This window comes from Cavia porcellus, unplaced genomic scaffold, assembly GCF_034190915.1.
Source record: "Cavia porcellus strain 051 isolate PalLab524CR breed Dunkin Hartley unplaced genomic scaffold, mCavPor4.1 scaffold_5, whole genome shotgun sequence".
In the NCBI taxonomy this organism is placed as follows: Eukaryota; Metazoa; Chordata; class Mammalia; order Rodentia; family Caviidae; genus Cavia; species Cavia porcellus.
In genome coordinates this window covers 5614018-5635374 of record NW_026947488.1, presented here as the reverse complement: position 1 = coordinate 5635374, position 21357 = coordinate 5614018, and the positions used below count along the sequence as shown (strand labels likewise).

Here is a 21357-nt window from a genome sequence, read left to right as displayed (position 1 = left end):
TGGTTTCTTATTTTCCTCCTAAAGCATAAATTGTTGAATAAGGAGATTTTTAAAAGCCGAAATTGCTTTGGAGAGAACCAAACCTGGCAGCTGAATAAATGGCCCCAGACACATCTGGCATTCCGGGACTGGGCGAAAGCAGGTTCGCTGCAGTGGGTAACTGCACGTACCCTGGCCTCACTCCTGCCATCCACTGCGACAACATTGTCAAAAACAGGACACTGTCAAATACAGGCAGAGGGAGAACAAGTGGGAAAAATCAGCGTCCAGATTAGGAGCCACCTAGGTTGCGTTGTTTTTCTTGAGGCCCCACTGTGCCCTTGATTTCCTGATTGTTCCGGAACAAGAATAACAAAGTCCATCCAATCCAGTGATTTGGAGAAAAAAATTCATGTGGAAAGCGACCAGTTGAGGTTGATCTGTCTACACTAATGGTTCTCGGTTGGGGGCAATTGTGCCCAGAGGACACCTGGCAATGTCTGGAGACATTTTTGGTTTTCATGATTGGGAGGGGGCCACTGGCATCCGGCCCCCAACCCCCCAAAAGAATCTGGCTCCAAATATGAATTGTGCTAAGGCTGAGAAAGCCTGATGTGTGTGTGTGTGTGTGTGCGTGTGCGTGTGCGTGTGTGTGCGCGCATGTGCCCTCAATCTGAATTTGTGAGGCAGGGCAGCTAGAGTGTCATTCATTCTACCCAGAGTTTCTGGAATGAAGTTCAGGGCTGCCTCAGCTCAGGTACCTGGATTATACAAGCAGCAGAAGGATTAACTGGGTTCTGTTTCCTTTCACTGAAGCAAAAGGATCTTGTGATCTGGGGATGCAGCCAGAGGGACAAAGGACTTCTGAGAACAGAACCCCAGAGAAAATGGTGCCTGGCTTAGAACTGGCAGCTATGAAAGTGGCCGGCACGGACTCATTGCCTTCCTGGCCTCTGCATCTGACCTGCTGGCTGGTGGGCTCTGGAGTGGGCTTTCTGTTCTCATGAGCCCCCTGGACACCTCCGGCGTCTCTCCTGTAGAATCCGTGTGACTTGCATGGCGAAAGGTCACCTATGAGTGAAGCGGCAGACTCCCCAAGAGCAAGCCCCAGTGCTAAACTTCCAGTGATTTTTATTGGCATGACGAGAAGCCTAGGGCCTGCCAAGGACAACAGCCCTGTGCGGTGACCAAGACCGCAGGTTTTAGGGGGTAATGTGTCCTACTGCTCTGGACGGCCTCAGCGCCCCTGGCTGGGAGAGCTCAGGGAGCAGGAGGAACAGACTAGTCTCGGTCTCCCTCCCCTCCCCATCTGGATACCCAGCCCCGAGTCCCAGCTGCCCCAACACCCTCTACCGCATCCAACTTTCTAGGAAGCCAATCCGGCTGCTTGGCTGCTTTTGCCAGGATGGGGCTCCGTGGCACAGGGGTAGCTGTGTGACCTCTCCCATCCAACAGAGCAGGGAAAGCGGCCCTTGATGAATGTCCCTTTTGATTGGCTGCATCTGCAACTCTTCAAACTGCAGGCCCGAGCTCCCATGACCCTCTGTTAGGCCCTTTCATCTTTTCTCAAAACATCTTACATAGACATTTGGGGCTGGGAAGAAAAGGCTGCGGTTAAAAGCTCTGGTACCAGACCACATTTTGCTCTGCGCCTATGGACGGAAGTGGCCATGGATGTGGGCAGCTCATCCCACTGTAGGACTTCACCACAGGTGACCTCGGCTGCCATGAGCCCAAATGCTTGCTTTGGTGCAGGGGACGCCTGGCACCAAGCACGGGGTTGCTCCCGTGGGCCTCCTTGTACTCTTACAAGACTTCCAGGAGCTTTAGAGCTTTCGTGAGCCCATTTGACAGGCCCAAAAATTGAGACTGAGAGAGCTGATGGGTACCCATATGGATTGATGTGAAGCTGATCTCCACTTCTGAGGCAGAAACTCTGGCCCCAGGGCTGGAATTCATAGCCCTTTGGTATGTGAAATTGCCTGGGGTTGGCACGCTTTGATGGCTGTGATTATTATTGTCACTTTTGCCAGTGGTGACTTAGCCCTTATGATGGCATAGTGAAGGCTGCTGTCCTTTGTAGAGAGTCCTGAGGACCACTGGGTGGTCATTAGCCCTAGAGAAGGCTTGGTTTCCTTTACAAGGGGTTCCTGGTGCCCGCGTCAGGCCTCCTGGGCACCACCCTAAAAGTAGCAGCACCATTTCCCGCTCCCTTTCCCCCTAATTCCGCTGCAGCAGATGCCCTAGGCACCCATAGCTTTCAGATTTAGAGGGACCCTAACCCGAGCTTGTCCCTTGGGATGCTGGCATACTCTTGCGTGTTTTTTTTGGAGGTGCCAGCACCCCTGGGGTGCTGCAGTCCCAGGAGCAGCTCCCAGCACCCAGAGGACAGGCCCAGGAGTGTCCCGTGGCACCGCAGGTGCCAACCAGGTGAGGCTGAAGAACAACCGGCCACCTGCATGGCCAGCAGTCCCCAAAGGCCCCATGGACCGTCAGAGCCCGAGCTCCCTCCCTTCCCGACCTCAGGGCGAACCGGCGGACGAGGCTGGCACCTACCTCCCAGCAGCACCAGGACGCACGCGTAGGGCAGCATGGCTGCGGGCATCCCGTCGGGGCGGCGTGGCCAGGCTGGGTCCCGCGAAGGCGGCTCGAGAGTCCGGCGCTCACACGCGCTCACCTCGGGGCTGCGGAGCTGGAAGTGGGGCCGCGCTCACAGGTCGGGCGCCAGAAGAGGTGGAGACGCCCGGCCAGAGCGCTCAGCGCGGCGCGGCGCGCAGGGCCCCTCCTGCCGCGCAGACCCCTGCCGACGCCCCTCTGTCCCTTGGCCCTGTCTCCCCCAAAGTCTTTTCAGTGGGCAGGAAAGTTTCCCCCGACTCTGGTCTCTGCTAAGCCAGAGCGGTGCCCACTGCGCGCCAGAGCGCACCCTGGCCAGGCCGACCCCTGGAGGCTTGGGCGTGGGGTAGGGGAAGCTCCCGCCGGCCCGGACCCCCAAGTTTCTTTTAAGGCCTTGCAGATACTCTCGGAAAAGTCCCGTCAACTTGAGCCCAGCAAGCACAGTAGTGCCGCTAGAGAGGCCAAGCCAGGGCGCCCCGAAGCCAGCAGCAGCAGCTCTCTGTAATTAGCTGTCCCCAGCTCGGCCGCGTCTAGGTCTAGGCAAAGTGTGGAGCCGCGAGGGCGGGTTTCCTCCCTGCCCCAACTCCTCCTCCCGCCCCCACCCCGCAGCTCCCCTCTGGGTGAGTCAGCTTGGGGTGGCAGCTCTGAGGCAGGCAGGCAAGGCAGCTGCGAGGGGGAGGACAGCAGGATGCCTCCCAACTGGTCCCTGCAGATCCCAGCCTGGCGCTGGGCCTCCCTGGTGGCATCCTGTTTGGCAGGAAGGCCTTGGAGAAAGGTGTGCGGGCACCTGGGAAGGAGAACCCTGGCAACGCGTGGATTTATGAATGAAGAAAGAGAATCACTTGTAAGGGAACCGTAAATCTGGCTGGTTGCTCCCAGTATGGATCATCGCGGTAACTGGGGTGGGGGCTGAGGGCGGCTGGGCCCGGGGTGCGGGGATTCCAAGGCCCATTTCCATGTGTTGCCATGGCCAGGAGAGGGCAAGGGGGTTGAAGGAAAAGGCGTGGGTGAGGAGCGCAGCAAGAAAAGACAGAGCTGAGAAAAAGAGAGAACAAGAAAGAAACAGAAAAGGACAGAGGACGAAAGAGAGAATACAGGGAAGAGAGGACAGGGCCTGTCCCCCTCCCCCAGGCAGGCTGTGTCTGCAGTCAGCCTGCCCCTCCGCAGGGTTAGTGGCACTTCTGGGCTGGTTTCCCAGAGGCCCAGGGCAGCCCCACCTCGCCTTTGGATTTCTTACCGGAAACATAGGTGAGGCTCCCAGGGGCTGCACAAGCCCAGTGCCTTCCACGCCAGGGACCCCCAGCTTGGACCCCTGGCCACCCTCGGTTCCCTGCTTGCCAGAGGCTGCGGACACAGCGTGATCCTACACAAATGGAGGCGTGGGGAGCATGACCAATCTCCTTCCTGAAAATGACATTTTCTGCTGTTCATTACTGTAAGCAGCACGAGGCTTGAGGTGGCCTTGAAGAGATCAAGCACGCCATGAACCGTCCTGGGCAGACAACAGCACAAGCCGCAAGCTAGGTGGGTATGAGAGGGACAGCTGGTAGGGGCCCTCGGAGAGTTCTGCAGGGTGATTATTTGTAATTGCATAATTGTGATTATTTGTGGCAATTATGTGTCTTTCACCATGCAAAATTTATAATAACAGTTTAAAAACGACACGCTATTCTGGTCATCGAAGTTGGAGACTGCCTCCTCTGGGGTTTCTGACTGTGGGCATTTTAGAGTCTCAGGTAAAGGTGGTTAATGGCTTGTTGTAGGACGGGGATGATACACTGGTGTCCCAGATGGGATCATAATTCCGTACTTTCAGAACTGGCTGGGCTGCTGGGGCTCCCCTACAAAGTGGGGTGGTGGTGGTGCATGTGCTAAAGGTTGTATTGGCTTATTGATCAGACCTTGAAAGTGTCAGGATGCCTGACTCCATCCTCCAGGACAGCGGCCCTTTCCCAGTCCTTGTGGAAGTCTGGAAAGTTTATGTTTGTAATTCCATCAAAAGTTATTGGAATTCTAGCGAGTTAATTCTAGTCTGCCACTTTGACTGCAACCCATGGCGAGGGTAAAGACACTAAGGCGTATTTGTAGCTGTGGGACTCAGGACGGGGATCCTGAGTCCAGCTAGGGTGATGGTTAACTGGAACAAAGACCTTGGTCCATGGCAAAACCCAGGTTTTATTAATTCATCAAGGGGCGTGACCGTAGTTGTGGCGGGAAGCGTGTGAGAGTCTGTGAGAGCCACGGGTTGAGCCAGATAGGAGGCCTGAAATCACCTCTGAAATATGCAGAAAGTGTATTCTGCATGACACAATTCGAGGCAGTGTCTAACTGATGTCTGGAGCTGAACTGTGGCTCTGTAATCTACTATGCCCTAGCAGGTCACAGCCTCTTAGCTCTTAGCATGAAGAGTGGCTCTCCCTCCGGCCTGCCCGGCTCACACCTGGGTTTTTGGAGCTACGGACCCAGGCACACTGACCTGTCACCTTGCTTCAAAGACTACATGGCAGCACCTGGGCTGGACTGCTTTGCATTGCTTGAAGTCAATTGAAGGGAGAAGGAAAAACCGCAGCCAGTTCTGTATCAGCACATGGAGACAGGGCCAGGTGAACCAAGGTGGAGACAGTGGCTCTTCTTTCGTGGAGGGTCATCTGGGGCTTGGCCAAGTCCCACAGGGACACAGAGCTCAGGACAATGTGGGACACTAGAAGGGACGTGGGCCGGGTGGCAGCTGAACCACCCCTGCCTGCCTGTGTGGAGGGATGTGTGTTTTCACTCCAAAAGAATATGAAACGGGACAACACAAAGACAACGGATAACAAATGGCGTTTGAACAGGACTCCCATCCCTTAGCAGGAGATATTCAAATGAGAATGAAGGAGGAAACCGAAGCTTAGACTCATGTGTTGGCTTCAGACGTATCTTTAACCATGACAAAAACCAAAAGAGAGAGAGAAACAAAGAAAGGAGGGAAGATGAAGGAGGAAAAAGGAAGGAAGAAAGGAAGAGGGTATGCTGTCCAGGTCTTGCCTTTAGCTAGAGGAGCCGTGATGGACACTCGGCTCCTGACTTCCTCCCCATATGCGGAGCCGTCACTGGGGTGGATTTCAAATGACAGCCCCTGGAAGGCCATCGGCGCTGGCTGTGAGATATGTCCAACGGCGTTATTCTCTTTTGGCCTCCAGGGCTGGGCTGACCGCACTGTGAACTGCGGAGGGCTCCCTAGGAGGTCAGAGTGCCCTGCGTTTACTCGGGACATGGGAGTCTTGCAGGGGACAGGAGGTGGGAGGAGCAGCCACAGGCCCCGTGTTCATGAGTGGGAGAGAGGTTCTCGGTCCTGCTCTGTGTGTGTCTCTGCCCCTCCCCGCAAGCCAAAGTCCAGGGTAAGCAGATGGGAAAGCACTGGGGGTCATGCCCTCTCTCCCTGCCCCCCCTCTTCAAACACCTACCTCCCCAACCTTGTCCCTGTTAAAAGCACCGCGGGAAGATAAGATCACCCTCCAAAATCTTGCTATAAAATGGTCTGTTTCCTCTGCTTGTTATCAGGGGTGTCTGATCAAAGAAATGTTGGGGGGAGGCTGGTTATCTAATAACCAAATAAACATCAGGCTGCCTTCCTGGGCTGCTCTGAATGAAGTCAGGGCCAGGCCAGAGGAGGATCCAGCCTTCTCAGATCCTGAAACTCCCAGGAGAGAAGTTGAAGGTCGCATGGCCGGGTGCAGTGGAGCCTGGACAGGAGTCTGGGGTTGGAAGTCTCCCTTCTCGTTCTGACTTTAACTGCCTGGGTCCTGAGTGCCTTCTGGTCTACCTCCCCCTGGGTGCCATATGGGGACATTCCCTGGGCTCCTGGGGGCTCTCAACAGTCACCCTATCTATACCAGGCTCAGTCTCCTTGTTTTAAGCAGCTGTTGTGTGCATCGAGAGAGCACAGCATCAAAGTGCAGAACCCGGCAGCTGGCACATAAGTGGGTTGTTATGAAGGAGTGGATGGACTATTGGACCGTTGGAGGGATGGATGGATAGGTGCACGGATGAACGTGGAGGTGTGTAGGTGGATGAATGGATGGAGGGCAAATGGGTGAATAGGTGGAAAGAGGATTAATGGGTAGATGGATGAATGGAGGTTGGTGGGTGGGTGGATGGATGGATGGATGGATGTCTAGATGGATGGAATGATGGGTGAGTAAGTAGATCGGTGGTTAGGTGGGTGGACAGATGGCCAGCTGGATGAACGGGCAGAAGGACATAGACTAGCATTGTAGTTGTCACCATTATTCTGGGTGGTGCCCAAGCTGAATGGTTTTATTTTATCATCACATTCCCCAATTTGTCAATAATTCGTTAATAAACATTAACTCACCGAGGGACTGCCACCTCCCACACTGTGGAGACACATCTTAGTCCTGTAGTCAAGGGTCTCTTTTCTACAAAGGTAGGCTGTGCTTTCCCCGTGTCAGCAGGTACAGGCCAGCCTGAGGGCTCGGTGCTTAAACTCTGGTTGGTGAAGAGCAAACACTTGTCACCCACCTTGCCTCTGTGAGAGGGTGCATGTTTTTTTCTTTTAAAATTTCTGATCCTCAGTCTAGCCTGGTTCCCTAACTGATGCCAGGGCTTTGGTGACTGGGTGGGCAGGCAGGCAGCGGGGCAGGGCATCCATAGCCTGTCAGCCACACAGTTCCCAGCTGGTCCCTCTCTTCATTGTGGCGGTGGGATGTGGTGGCTCCCTCTGTTCGTGACAATGACAGTTTGGAGCTATTTAAAATAGACCTAGTAGAGAGAGTCTTTAGAAGAATGGGGTGGAGCAGGGTATTTTCCTCTAGAAGCAAAAAAGTTCAGCGTGAGAAAGGCTTCCTTGGTGTTGGGCTGGAGTGGCCGCCCTGTCCGGGTGAGGAAGCCTGGGGTATCTAACAGAGTTCCTGTCTTGGCCCTGTTACGCATAATATGTGCGCTTGGGCACCTTCTCTGAGCCTGGTATTGTTAATTAAAATGTGAGAATGCTCTGAGGGTTTGGGAATGAATCAGCAAGATGATGCCAGGGAGGACATCAGAGTAGGTTTTCGGGGAGACAGTGGCCCTTATGATCATTTCAAGGGGCTTGCAGCTGTGGGTGCAGACCCCTTGCTGAGCGTGGCACTGTAGAGCATTGAGCTTGGGAGGGCTCTGGAGATCATCAGAGCAGCTCCAGATGGTCCCACGGATCATCCCAGTGGGGAGGACAGGGAAGGGAGGCAGAGAGGCTGTCCCTGAGCCGCGTCCCTCCCTGGCCTGAGCAACTCCCCTGCAGGATCTGTCTTAGAGTCATCAGAGTGCTCCTTGGGGTGCAGGTGGGGGACCCCCTAATTGTCTGTCAGATTTGAGGACTGTTGGAGCGACACTGGGGAGAGATTTACAAAGCACAGTGCCTCGTGAAAGGAGCACCCCGTGGAAGCTCACTCCTGAAGACAGAACACAACTGCACACAGACACGACATGCTTCTGGGACACGCACACACATGCGTGTGTATCAGTACATCAGGGAAGTTCAAGTGGATCCTTTTAGAAGCAAGAGGAAAGAAGTGGAGAAAAAAACCTGAAGACAAATGGAAGATCTAACAGAGGCCAAGCTCCAGGAAGATCAGTGTAACTTTCTGTGGCTTCAAAAATAACAAGAGCAAAAAGAGAAGGTAAACCTCCGCCTCCTTCCTGACCTGGGAAACAGACAAGGGGGATGGGGTGCAGCAAGCCGTGCTGGGGACCCCGAGCCTCTGTACTCCCCACTTCTCGGGGCTTTTCCTTTGGCGCCACTCAGCCAAGATGGCAGAGCCCGGACAGGAGGCCCCCGCTCCGCCTGGGCGTGTTTCTGGACGCGCTGCTCTGGGGTGCAGCTCTCTGCCCCCAGTGCTGCTCCAGCTGGGTACCAAGAAAGGGCGAATCTACCAGGCTGAAAATCTCGGCTTTGCTGGAGGACAGAGACAAGTCAATCTGTGCGGCTTCAGACTGTGTGGACTGTGAAGTTTTTAGTTAACCTCCCATAGAAAAATGAATACACGCCCCTGGAATAGTTCACTATTTTAAAAGTGCAAAGTTCATTATTTCTCTCCCATTGTAGAATTAGTGATGTTCCTAATATACTGTTAGGAGAATACAGAAAGAAGTAAAGTACCATTCGAGCAAACTCCTACTGTGTGGGGCCAACCCTTGCTGACACTTGGGTGTAAAATTATTTTATATGTATATATATATGTATATATATATATGCTCCAAGATATGTACATCTCCAAATATATGTATTTCTCCATATAACGCTCTCCAAATAGATCTCTGAGTATGTTTTCTCCATAAATATACACACATATAAATATATTTCACCACATATACGCTCCACACATACGTGTTCTCTGTATATATAGGTACAGGTGGTTTGATGTATGGTCAAAGCTAGTCCCTAAATAAAGCACCAATTCCCCAATTTCATCATTTGAATTTATTTCCCAGATTTTAAGGAAATGTCAGGTGTGAGACCATGAGTAGAGTAGGGGTACAGAAGGACAAAAGTAAAGTCATTGCTTTTCAGTCCCCCCTTTTGGTGGGGGGCACCGGGGATTGAATCCAGGGCCTCGTGTGTGCTAGCCTAGGACTCTACCACTGAACTGTGTCCCCCTCCTTAATCGTCTTTTATGTTTGAGACAGGAGCTCATTAAACTGCGCTGGCTGGCCTCAAACTCGAGCTCCTCCTGCTTCAGCTTCCCACGTAGCTAGGATCCCCACACCGGCTGCCGACTAGCTTCTGTGTTGAATTTGCCTTGTTTCAGGCCTTTTTAGGCAGCTGCTTGTAAACTTCCGTCTGCTTTGGATTTTAGCTGGGGAGAAGGTAGCTGAGTTTAAATTAGAAACACTGTGAAGGGTCGCAGTTTGAGGGTCCTCCCCAAACCCACGGCTGTCACACTGTGGTGTGCGCCTAGAGCTTGCTAAGAGCCCTAAACCTGGGGTGGGAGATATCGCTCTTGCCCTCCTGGTTGGCTGCTTGGTCTGGAGGTTTTAGGGAATGAGCAAAGTGGAGTTTGAGGACAGGAGGACCTTTCAAGTGTTCACAGCACACCCCAAGCAAGAGAGTGTGGGTTTCCCCGCCCTTTCTTCTTTTTCAGTTTACAATTAACATTCAGGGTTCAGTCTCCACCCCACTTTGCAATGGAATTTTTATCTTTTGATTCACGCTACAAGATAAAACCCCTGTTTATCCGGTTGCAGGAGTAATTGGTAAGCTCTTTCCAAGTTGCCAGAAGCCACTTAGTCTGTGGCCTGCAAGCCCTGGCAATTTCCGGAGCCCCTGGTGAGGGACCTGTGCACAGTTTCTGCGTGGAGCCCCTGACTTGCTGCGCTGGGGGTGGAGGTTTATCTCCCGATCAAGGGTTGCGAGTTACAGATTAGGCACTCAGGGTTACAGCCCTGGGGGTGTCGGGGCAGGGAAGGGGGGTATGTCGCTGTCCACTTCGGTTTTCTGGCCTCATCTGTGACGGTTGTGAACCTGGATTCCATCGGGAGCTTCCCTGGCAGCCGGTTTCAGAGTTCACAGCATTAATTAACTCTAATCTGTTCCCTGATAGTTTAAACCAGGCCCAAGATGTGAAAGCATTTTCTTTCCTCCATATTTAATGGACTTAATGAGATAACAATGAGAAGCTGTGTTTAGGCCCCTTAATGCATTTGGCTCTCCGGCTCTGTTTATGTGATAAAAGGCAGTGGATGTTATTTATGTGCTTAGCTGGGGTCTATCCTTTTGAAACAGGTCTGGACAGCTACCTGTTATATTTGGCTCATGCTAGCTGAAAAAAAGAATTTACAGCCTGTGCTGCAGACTTCCCAATCCTTCCAGGCCAAGGCAAATGCGTTCTAGCATGGTAGAGAGGCGCAATACACCCCTAAGAAAAAGGGTTAACAAGACACTGCTCCTTCCACGCCAATGCCCCCGACACCTCTCCACGGGGCTGCCAGGCGACAAACCCTCGGGTTTGATGTGCCTGAGAGGTGCATGGCTGGCACCACACTCACTGGCACCTGTTGAAAGGAGCTGCTTCCCAGACTCTGGGGAGCGGGGAGCAGCACAGTCACATCTCGCCCCAGGGGAGGCAGGGATTTGATGTGAGCCACTTACATTACTAACTAACCACAGGCATCCATGCCTCTTCCCTTTCATTTGGGGAAGGAGGACAGACAATGAGTTGGAGGATGACTTTTTTTTTTTTCTTGTTTTTCTTCCCAAAACTCCAGGGAATTAAGAAGCATATCATTAGTTTTAGCGAACAATTAAAACAAAACTAAAACCAGATCTCCCTGCAGCGGTGGAGGATCTCAAGGGAGACCAGGGAGGACCTTGGTCATGGTGAGCCTGACCTCCCCATAGGTACTGCCGACCAAGGGGACAAGCTGTCAGAAAGCGAGGCCAGCTAAGCGCATAGGAGTGGGCAGTGGCCGTTCCCAGCCGGATTCTCTTAGTTCAGGCTCTCAAGGCTGGATAACTCCAGGGATGGGAGAGCAGAAAGGGCTTCTCAGCCTGGGCCTGGGCGAAGCAGATGGGCGTCTGTTTATGTGCTTTGACAGGCCCAGTCAAGCACACCAAGGACCAGTGGCATTTCTTTGGAAGCTGGTCCCCCAGGTGGCTCTGGGTGGCCTGTTCCCACATCCCACACAAATCCACGGGGCCCTGCTGTGTCTCCAGAGTTGGGTGGCTTATCAGAAAGTGGGTTTCAACTGTCTTTCCTGTTGAAAAATGTGCTTGCCAGGGATTTAGCTCAGCGGCATAAGCCCTGCCTGGCAATCGCAAGGTCCTGAATTTGATCTCCGGTACCAAAAAGAAAAAAGAAAGAAAGAAAAATGTATGTGCAGGGGAGAACAATGAAACTGAAACTGCCAGTGATCCTGCCACCAGCACGAGCAGGGATGGGAACCCCAGCCCTGCTGCTCCCCCGGGAAATACAGGGTCCCTGGACCTCTGCTAGAGGAGGGCGTACTGTACCTCTGTGGCTTCGGTGCTGAAGCAGTTAGTTGGACCACACCAACCAGCCTTGCACGACCATTCTGGGTAAGAGAGAGGATGTGGGTGCTCCGCCCTGGGAGCACTGGGTGACGCTGGCTCCTGGCGACGACAGAGACAGGAGGCCAGGTACCCGGAGTCTACTACAGCCAGTCTCCGGCCACTCCAGACACAGACTGTCCCTCCACACATTGCCATGTGCTGGAGGGGAGGCGGCACGTTTGCTTTCTTCTCTTTCCTATGAAACAGAAAAGCTCATGGGTCACATGTTGTAGAGAGGGTGGGGTGGGAGTTCAAGGCGGGAACTGGCTGGAGACAGACTTTTCTCCCAGAGTACCACTGAAGATTCTGAACATTTGGGTCTGTGCGCAGTCACAGGCACGTGGGACAGGAGGAGTCTGATCTCCTGAAGGACTGCAGAGTCCAGGGAGGTGGGAGGCTGGGGCACTGGCCCTACAGGCAACGGTGGGTGCAGTGAGGTGTACAGGCCCAGGGGAGGGAGGCCCGGGAAGAGGCTGCAGTGTGCGTGTAGGTCGGAAGCTAAGGCGGGTGGGAAGCTCCGGAGGAGGGAAGGAGGACCCCTGGCTGCCTTGGAGGCCTGGCATGTGTTGGTGGTGCTTCCCATGAGAGAAGGTCCTCAGTGAAGTGGGAATACCATTGGCTTCTTCTGCAGTCATACGGGTTTGGAGAAGGGCTCTGCAGGGCGCTGGTGTGTCATCACTACTTACACTACTGTCTTTTCTTTCCATAAAGCTGGCAAGCAGGGAGCATGTCTCCAGCCAACACTGAACGCTGGCCTCCTGTTTTCCTTGCCCTTGAAAAAGGGTAGTGTTACGGTTTGAATTTGAAAGTCAAAGTCCCCCTAAACTCAAGTGCTTAAAGGCTTGGTTGCCAGCTTTTAGGCTTTGGGGGATGTGGCGAGGTCCTGATTAATCCGCTGATAAGATCTTAATTTGATGCTGTTATTGGGAGGGGATGGGAGCATTAGCTAAGGCCCGATTGAAGGAGTGGAAATTGGGGTCCTAATGTTGGGGGCAATGTCCAGTCCTCTTCTCTCTGCTTCCTGGGTAACGCTTTATACTTGCCTGCTTTGTTTGAGAACTGGTCACGTATTTTGAGTACAAGTTCTTCAGGAGATAGATCACTAAGTAACAGCTTCGAGGCACCCCACCCTTCTTCCTCAGCAGGGCAGGCAGCGGACCGCGGACCGAAACTGTGAGCCAAGATAAATCTTCTTTTTAAAGGTGTTTTACTCAGGTATTTGGTCGCAGTGCTGAATACTGTGGTCATCATCTCTTTGCTATAAGCGGTTCTCTCCCTCTATGTGTGTGTCTGTCTCTGTATCTCTATCCCTTAAGGTATAATTTGCATGTAGTAAAGTCAGGTCTTTTTAGTGTACACCCCTGTCAATTCTGATGAACATACATTCACAGAAGAATACGAGAGTTCCGTCACCACTCACCCCTCCCCATCCTTGGCAACTGATGATCTGCGTTTTATTCTAATACTTCTGCAGGACATGTTTTTCAACATGTCCCGCAGATGGAACTGCGCGGTCTGTAGAGCCTTTGCATCTGGCTTCTTTCACCTGCCACGATGCATCTGAAGTCCAGGTGTGTTGTGCACACTTCATTCATTGGTATTCATAAGTAACGTACAATCTTGGGGACCCACCATGATTCGTGGACAGATATTAGGGTTATTTCTAGATTTGGGGGTGACAAGTAAAGCTTCTGTAAGCATGTACAGGTTTTTGTATGAGCATGCGTCTTCATTTCTCTTGAGAGGAACCTGTGAGTGAGATCGTTGTGTGATAAATATATATTGAACTTAGTGAGAAACTCCTAGCTGTTTCCAAAGCAGCTGCTCCCAGCCGCTGTGCATGGGCATTCCTGTTGCTTGATGCTCTGATCAGTACTCGTTGGAATTTAAAATCTCTTTAGTCTAATGGATTCATAGTGGTATCACACTGTGGTTTTCATTTGTATTTTGTTATGACAAATGATGTTTAGTAGACTTTCATGGGCTTATTTGTAATCCATTTACTTTCCTGGATGTGTCTGCTCGAAGTATTGGGTTTGTTCATTTGAGTACTTTTCACATATGCTGGATACAAGCTCCTTGGGAGGTGGATCATTAAGTAATCATTCTTCCCAGTTGGTAGCTTTCTTATTAACTTTCCTAATGATGCCTTTTTTAGATTGTAATTGTTAATTTTGATGGAGCACAATTTATACTTTCTTCTTTTATGAATTATACAGTGGTACCTCTGTTCACAGACTTAGTTTTTCCCCACAATTCTGGTCACAAACTGAGTTGGACGAGAACTGAATCAAATTTCTTCATAAGGTCAGTGTTGAACTAACCACTGAATTTGATTCAGTCCTTGTCCAATTCGATTTGTGATCAGTGTTGTGCAAAGAATTCAGTTTGTGAATTGAGGTACCACTGAACTTTTGGGCCATATCCAAGAAGTACCTGCATAATCCAAAGTGACAGAGTTTTTTTTTTGTGTTTGTTTGTTTGTTTTCTCTTGAAGGTTTTATTTAGCTTTTGCACTGAAGCCTATAGTTTGTTTTGAGCTAATTTTTGCATACACTATTAGATTTAGGTTGAGGTACTGTTTTCATGGATATCCAGTTGTTCAGCACCGTTAGTTGAGAAGGTCATTTTCTTTGTAATTGCTTTTGTAACGTTATCACGAGTCAGTTACCCCATGTGTTGCCATCTGTGTGAACTTTCCCATCTACTCCATTGACCTAAATATCTACTCTTCCTCCAATACCACAGTCTTGACCATTTTAACTTTACAGTAAATCTGGAAATCACATGGTGCAGTTCTCTCCCTTCTAATATGTTCTTTTATTCTAACTTGATTCTTGTTTCTTAAGAAAAGGTCTTGGTTATTCTGTGTTAGTTAGCTTTCCATTGTTATGCTGAAATGCCTGAGATTAACAATTTGAAAGACAGAAGGTTTATTTTGGCTCACGGTTTGAAAGCCTCTAGTCCACTGTTGGCAAGCCTATGATGTTTCAGAGGCTTGGAATGATGTGGGGGAGGAAAACCACTCACGATGTGGTGGTGAGGAAGCAGACGGGGAAAGAATCAGAGAGGAGGAGACAGGGGCCAAATGTAACCCTAAATCCAGACCCATGATGTATATCCTTCGTCTAAGCCCCACATCCTGTTTCCACCACTATAATAATGATGTCGTCAAGCTATGGTCTCATAATTACATTAATCCAGTGATGAAGCTGGAGCTTTCCTGACCCAGTCACTTCCAAACTTTGAACAAAATGAGCCCTTTTGGGGGACATACTGGGTTCCAACCAAAACTTCTTCTTTTGCTGTTTTTCTTTCTCTCTTGTTTTCTTTGGGGGGGGCGGTGTTTCATTTTAGAATCAAATTGTTAATTTCTTTTAAAAAAATCCTGGTTGGGCTTAGCTTGGAGATGTGTTGAACATAGAAATCAGTTTGGAAGAATTGATGTCTCCACGATGATACTGTCTTTGGGCCACCAACATTCCATCTCTTTCCAGTTATTTTGTCTTTGATTTCTTTTATCACTATTTTTTGGGTTTCAATATGCATAGCTTGCACGTACGTTGTAAGAATCATATGTAAGTATTTCATGGTTTTTTGTGTGAATATTTCAATTTCCAATTGTTCATTGTGAGGATATAGAATTAAAATTAATTTTTATACTGGGGCCTTGTATTCTATAGCTTTGCTAAACTCAAACTTAGTTCTAAAAGCTTTTAAATAGATTCTTTGGAATGTATATGTAGATAATCATGTCATGGATGATTAAAATAGTTTGTGTCTTCATTTCCAGTGTTAATACTTTTTTCCACTTCCCTTGCTAAACTAGTACAATGCTAAAAAGGAGAGATGAGACCAGATACCAGTAGTTCACTTTAATGTTAGTTATTGATTTTTAGATGCCCTGTATCAGGTTGAGGACATTCCTTTCCAGTTCTTGTTTTCTGACAGTTTTGCTCACAAATGTGTGTTTATAAAATGCTTTTTAACGTTAATTATAATTATCAAGATTTTAATTTTTTAGTCTGCTTATACAGTGAATTACGTTGAGTGTTTTTTTCTTTTTTTTTTTTGGTGCCAGGGATCAAACTCATGATTCTTGCACTTGCCAGGCAGGCACTTATGCCACTGAGCTAAATCCCTGGCCATACATTGATTTTTTAAAAAAATATGTTAAAAAACTAAAATAAAAATAATAAAATAAATATTGAACCAACCTTGCATTCTTGGGTTAAACCCTACTTGTTTGTGATTCATTATCTTTCTATATATTGTTGGTTCTGATTTACTTGCATTTGGTTATGGATTTTATGTATATTCATGTGGATTAGTCTGTCACTTTCTTCTATTGTGATGTCTTTGTCAGGATTATGCTAGTCTCACAGGACCAGTGCCTTCTTTTTTTGAATACTGGGAGAATATGAGCAGAATTGTTACTATTTCATTCTTAACTATATTGTAGAATTCACCTGTAAAGCCATCTCGGGCTGGAGTTTTTCTTCTTCAAAAGTTTTAATTATACATCAAATTTCTTTGATAGACACAGGGCTATTTAAGATTTCTATTTCTTTTTGAGTAAGCTTTGATTCATTTTTTAAAGAACTTTTTTTCCATTTTACCTAAGTTGTCAAGTTTTTAAGACATGAATTGATTACAATATTCCTCTTAATCTTTATTTCAAGTAAACAAAAAAAATATTGCTTTGTCTCAGAAACTTATGATATGCTAATAATTCTTCCAGGTAGGTCTTTGCGTTATTGATTTTGTATGTTTTGCTTTAGTGTATGTTATGAGCATACAATAGCTTGTTGCTACTTCTGTTTTGCTATTACTATTTTGAAGTCAGTGGACCAGGTATTGAGAAAATTTTTCTGTAAAGGTTCAGGTCGTAAATAATTTCGATCTTTCAGGCTATCTGATTTTTGCCACTGTTCTTAAGACTCTGCCATTGTGGTTAGTGTCTGTATGTAGAGCATACATTGATGAATTTGCGTGGCTTTGGTCTAAAAAAATCTTCATTTACAAAAACAAGCAGTGAGCTGGATTTGGCCTACAGGTTGAAAGTAATGTAAGTTTGGGATAGATAGCTTAGTTTTTATGTTTTGTTTTAGTTTAAGACGCCATTGTCTTCTGGCTTACTTAATTTGTGATGAGTAATGTGATGTAGTTTTTATCTTGGTTTTCTATTTAGCCTTAGTGTCTTGCAGGTTGTTTCGTTTTGTTAAGCAGGGTTTCCTCACTGTACAGTTCAAGCCCTGAACTGATAGCAATTCTGTCTTCCAGCCTCCCGAATGCTAAGATTATAGGAGTATGCCATTACACCTAGGCATGTTTTGCAGTTTGGATATGATATTGCCTAGGCGTTTGCTTTGCCTTAGTTTATCATGATTGCTGTCTTCTGAGCCTCCTGGATCTATGGTTTGCTGTCATTCACTTTAGAGAATGCTATGATTTTAATTGTTTTAAAGCACTGATGTTGGTTTCACGGTACAGAACAAGGTTCTTTGTGTGTCTGAATGAATGTCAGGTAGTTATTTCTTCAAATTTTTTTTTTTTCCTGTCTCATTGTCTCTTTGGGAATCCCAATTACTCTTCTGCTAGACCGTTTGTTTTGTTGTACAGCACTTGGATAGCCTAGTTAAAATTTTGTTTTAAAAAAAAATCCTGTTCATCTTTGAATTTCCCTAGAATCATTTCCACTGAACTATCTCTGAGCTAGTTGATTCTTTGCTAATCTGTGTTAAATGCATAGGAGTCATCCAGACTCACTGCGCTCCAGAGGAGTTTATCAACTCTAAATCCAGGGAAAAGTTCCTGGAGTTCTCACAAGTAAATTCCAATGTTCCACTTCCAATGCAACCCGCGGTGAGAATAAAGGGACAGAGACATATCTGCAGCTGTGGGGAGTCAAGGGGGTCCTTCCCCACGACTTTGTATTGAAAGCCACACATCGTGTGCAGGGCGGCAGAGATGAAGGCCCCTGGTTTTGGTGGCTAGACAGCAGAGGCTTGCATTTCTGCTGGGCTCTCAGTGGTGGTGGTGGGTGGGAAGGGTGCCGACTCCCAGGCACTCAGGAGTGGAACAGTTGCCCAGGTCACAGTGGCCTCCGGTTCTTTGGGGCAGTCAGGTAGGGCTGGTTTGCCCGAAGGTGTTTCTCAGCACCTGCTCCCTCTTTGGTCTCCCACCTCTGCAATTTGCCCCAGAGTAAGTCTCTCCCACCCTGGGCCCTGTCCCAAGACGAGCCCCATGGGTTTGCCTGGCTGAGTGGCTGTGCTCTTTGTGCTGCTCTTAGCCAGGCGGAGTGAATCCCCTGCCCTGCTACAGTCCCGCAGTCAATGTCTGCACCAGAGGGGACAGGGTGGTGGCTGCTGCGTCCAGCTTCTTCTAGCTTCTTTGTTAGAGTTTTCTGGTGCAATAGAGAAGCAAAAAGTACAAAACGAAAAGAACAGGTTTATTGAGGACGTGGAAAGGAGCACACGACCCATGGCAGCTGGGCTGTCTCCTTCGCCCCGATACAGAGAGGCAGAGGGTTCTATGACCTCTGATTGAAGTGGTGCATGGGGCGGACATTGATGACGTGTGAGGAACCGATTGGAATTCTCTGTGGGAGCAAACAGGAAGGGGGGCTGCAGTTAGGGCTGGAGAAGAAGCAGGAAGTGGCAGGCGTCCCTACTTTGGCCTTCCGCCATGTTAGACCATAATTGTACAGTAATGTATACCAGAGTGAGAACCTTTAATTCTGGTGCCCTATGGTAGCTGGGTCTATTGCCTTTCCCTACTGGGGGGAAGCCGGAGCCCAGCTGCAGCTCTGTGCTGTGCCTGGGCAGATGCTGTTCCCTCCATGGCCACCACTGGGAGTGGTACTGTCTCAGGACCCATCTTTGCCCTCCCTATCTTTTGGGAAGCTCGTAGTGCAGCTGTGGGGACAAACTTGTGTGTGACTTCATTTTGAGTCTGACTTCCAGAAGGGCATCCTGTCTCACCAGCTGACACTGGGCCGGGGGCAACTTGTTAAATAGTCCAGCAGAGCTTTTCTAGAGTCCAATGGCATCTATCCTGGTAAGCAAGATCCCCAGGGGTGCCTGCACCTGTCCTTAGACTCCAGATGAGCTGGTTACTCTTGGACCCTGCTGCACAAGACACAAACTTCAGGACTGAAGGTTATCTGGCTCCATTTGTTGTTGTCACAGTGAGGATAGCAAGTTATACTCTTTCCTGCCGTGCATAGCTGAAGCTGTCCAACTTTTAAAACTACTTACATTTTTCCCCAATAAAGACAGTGAGTCTTTAAGTAAGTTAATAATATGAAGCAAAATAAATAACATGAGCATCTACAGCAGGTCATTGGGGTGGCAATAGCTGAAGGTGTGATTTAGGTATGAGACTTTGGAGTCTGCAGTCCATCTCAGGCTGGACCCTCGGAGTCCCAGCCTGTGTGCCCAGCTGTATAATGCGCCCACATGTTATTGTCTACTCCACAGATTGATTCAAAGATGCAGTATCTGCAAAGTGCCTGGCTGACTTTGTAAATGGAGGCGATCCGGTTCTGTAGATCTGAAGACCTTCTTTTCGACAGAGGAGACAGCCCCAGATGTACAAATGGAGAACATGAAAAAGGGCGTGTTTGTTCTGTGTGATTCCCAGGTCTCCTGGACTCTGGCTGGAGAGTGTGTGTTCACTAGTGGAATTATCAGAAGTAGCATCTGCTTCTTCCCCCACCATCTCACACGTGTCCCAGGGCAAAGGAAGACACATCAGGAAATCTCTAGAGAGGCATAACAGTAAAAACACCTAGCCTGGGGCTAGTGATGCAGACAGCACTCAGGAAACCTCAGCAGAAGAGCTGCAGAGAGCCGGAGTGAGAGCGCCTGCCTGGGACAGTCCTCCTCCGAGGCTGGTTCCACCGTCAGTCACTGTGTCAGGAGGACCTTGGGGAAGACCCAGAGCCCGAGTCTCCTCAGCAAGATACACTGCAGAAGTCTCTGCTGCCCTTGTCACCCCGTGTACTTGTTATGAAGCTGAGCCGAGACTGTATCTGCCTTCCATTCAAAATCTCTGCAGACATCTATGGCCTTCGTGTTAAAAATGATCACTCAGATCTGTTCCGAAAGGTGGAGGGTACGTGAGAAGTGGACTTTGGGGCCTCCTCAATTATGGCTTCAGAAATTCAGTAAATTCAGGTAGCAAGTGATCAATTCCTCCCCATGTTTCTTTCCCAGGGAGATGCTCGGCATTCTGTGGCTGCCTGACATGTTTCTTAACAAGTTACCTCCAACCAGAGAAACATCAGTAGTTGTCGAGGCCTCGGTTTGTCTGGCTGATTTATACAAATCGGTGAAACAATCTCTCCAGCCCGCTCTTTGATCTTGGTTTGAAGCGAGTCAACTTAAACACTCGTGGGAGCAGGAAGGAGATCCTTCATATAAATGTGTCCACAAATCTTTCTCGGATGCTCAGGGCGAGGCCTCCGCCGGTTGCTTCAAAGGCCTCATCCATCATGACAGGGGGAATAAAAACTCAAGTTATGCTTTATTAATCTTATTGATTGCCACCCTTGACCCAAGTCAACCATATCCAACCGCGGTAGGAATTTCTAACTCTTTTCTGTAGAGTCCTGCACCTCCTCTGTGCCTGACCCGAGCCCCTCTAAGGATCGAGTGTGGGTGGGGAAGGAAGGTTTCATGCTTCAGGTGCAGGTGAGTCCGGTCATGGGTAGGGTGCGGCTCTGGAGCTTGGCAGCCTGGGCTTGACCCTGACCCCATGATGTACTGACCGTGGGCAAGATGTAGAAATTGGCCCCTGCCTCAGTTTCCCTATTTGTAAATTGAGATGGTGTAGTACAAGGGGCCTACCAGAGAAACTGAATTGGTGGTTTATACATATGAAGAGATTTATTTTGAGCATTTACTTACACGCTGGTGGGTCTGGCTCAGGAAGTCTGACATCTGTGGGGAAGCCTGGCTGTAGTTCATAAGTTTCCTCAGAGAAACCTGACTCTTTGCCCTTAAATCCTTCCCATTGATTGGATTAGCTCCCCAGATTTTCGTGAATAGTCTTCCTCAGAAATATCTACCGTGGATGTCTATACTTGTGCAAAAGCCTTCACAGAACAACACCTCGATTAGTATCTGATTGCCTAAGTAGGCCAGAGAGCTAAATAAGACCAAACAAGGTTTACGCATTGCATCTGGCTGATTCGTCTTTGGAAATCTTTAACCGTCTCCCTCGCCTTATTTCCTCCCTATTTTTCTGTTGAAAATCATATTGTCTGTCCTGTAGGATTTGTCACTGTCTGGATTTTGCCGGTTGCATACACATGGTATCTTTGAACATGTTCCTCTGTTCACTGTTCTTCTGTCAAACGCATAGTGAGCTCTCGGATCTAGAAGCTTGACAAAATTCACATCTGATTTTTTTAGAAGTAATTCTTCAGATGTAATGTGTGCCCCCTTCCCTCATTCCAGGATCACGTGGTCTCTGCTTATTTTGATGCTAAGTTGGATCCCTCCGTGATCTTTCCTGTATTAGCCTCCGACACAGTGGTTTCTTCAGCCAGTGCCTACATCAATGATGGTGAATATTTTAGAGATGAGGGCCCAAATTGCAACCTAAAACTCACTTATTAAAAGTACCAACACTGAAATTGCACCTGAATGCTGAAGTTTTAGTTTAGAAAAAACAAACTTACACATCGATATCTTTTGTCCCAAAAGAAA

General features: G+C 48.9%; 1 protein-coding gene and 1 long non-coding RNA gene across 2 annotated transcripts in view; one reads left to right on the top strand and one right to left on the bottom strand.

The window, feature by feature from the left end:
- The window catches only part of Apcdd1l (APC down-regulated 1 like), a 44919-nt gene extending 41767 nt beyond the window's left edge, over window positions 1-3152 (bottom strand). Inside the window, exon 1 of the mRNA XM_063248114.1 lies at window positions 2536-3152. Coding sequence (XP_063104184.1) covers window positions 2536-2584 — 49 coding nt within the window. The 5' untranslated portion in view covers window positions 2585-3152. The remainder of the gene's footprint in view (window positions 1-2535) is intronic.
- LOC134475945 (uncharacterized) overlaps window positions 3107-21357 on the top strand; it is a 65151-nt gene continuing 46900 nt past the window's right edge. The window contains exons 1-2 of the long non-coding RNA XR_010047282.1: window positions 3107-3436; window positions 4036-4116. This is a non-coding gene — a long non-coding RNA (uncharacterized LOC134475945). The remainder of the gene's footprint in view (window positions 3437-4035; window positions 4117-21357) is intronic.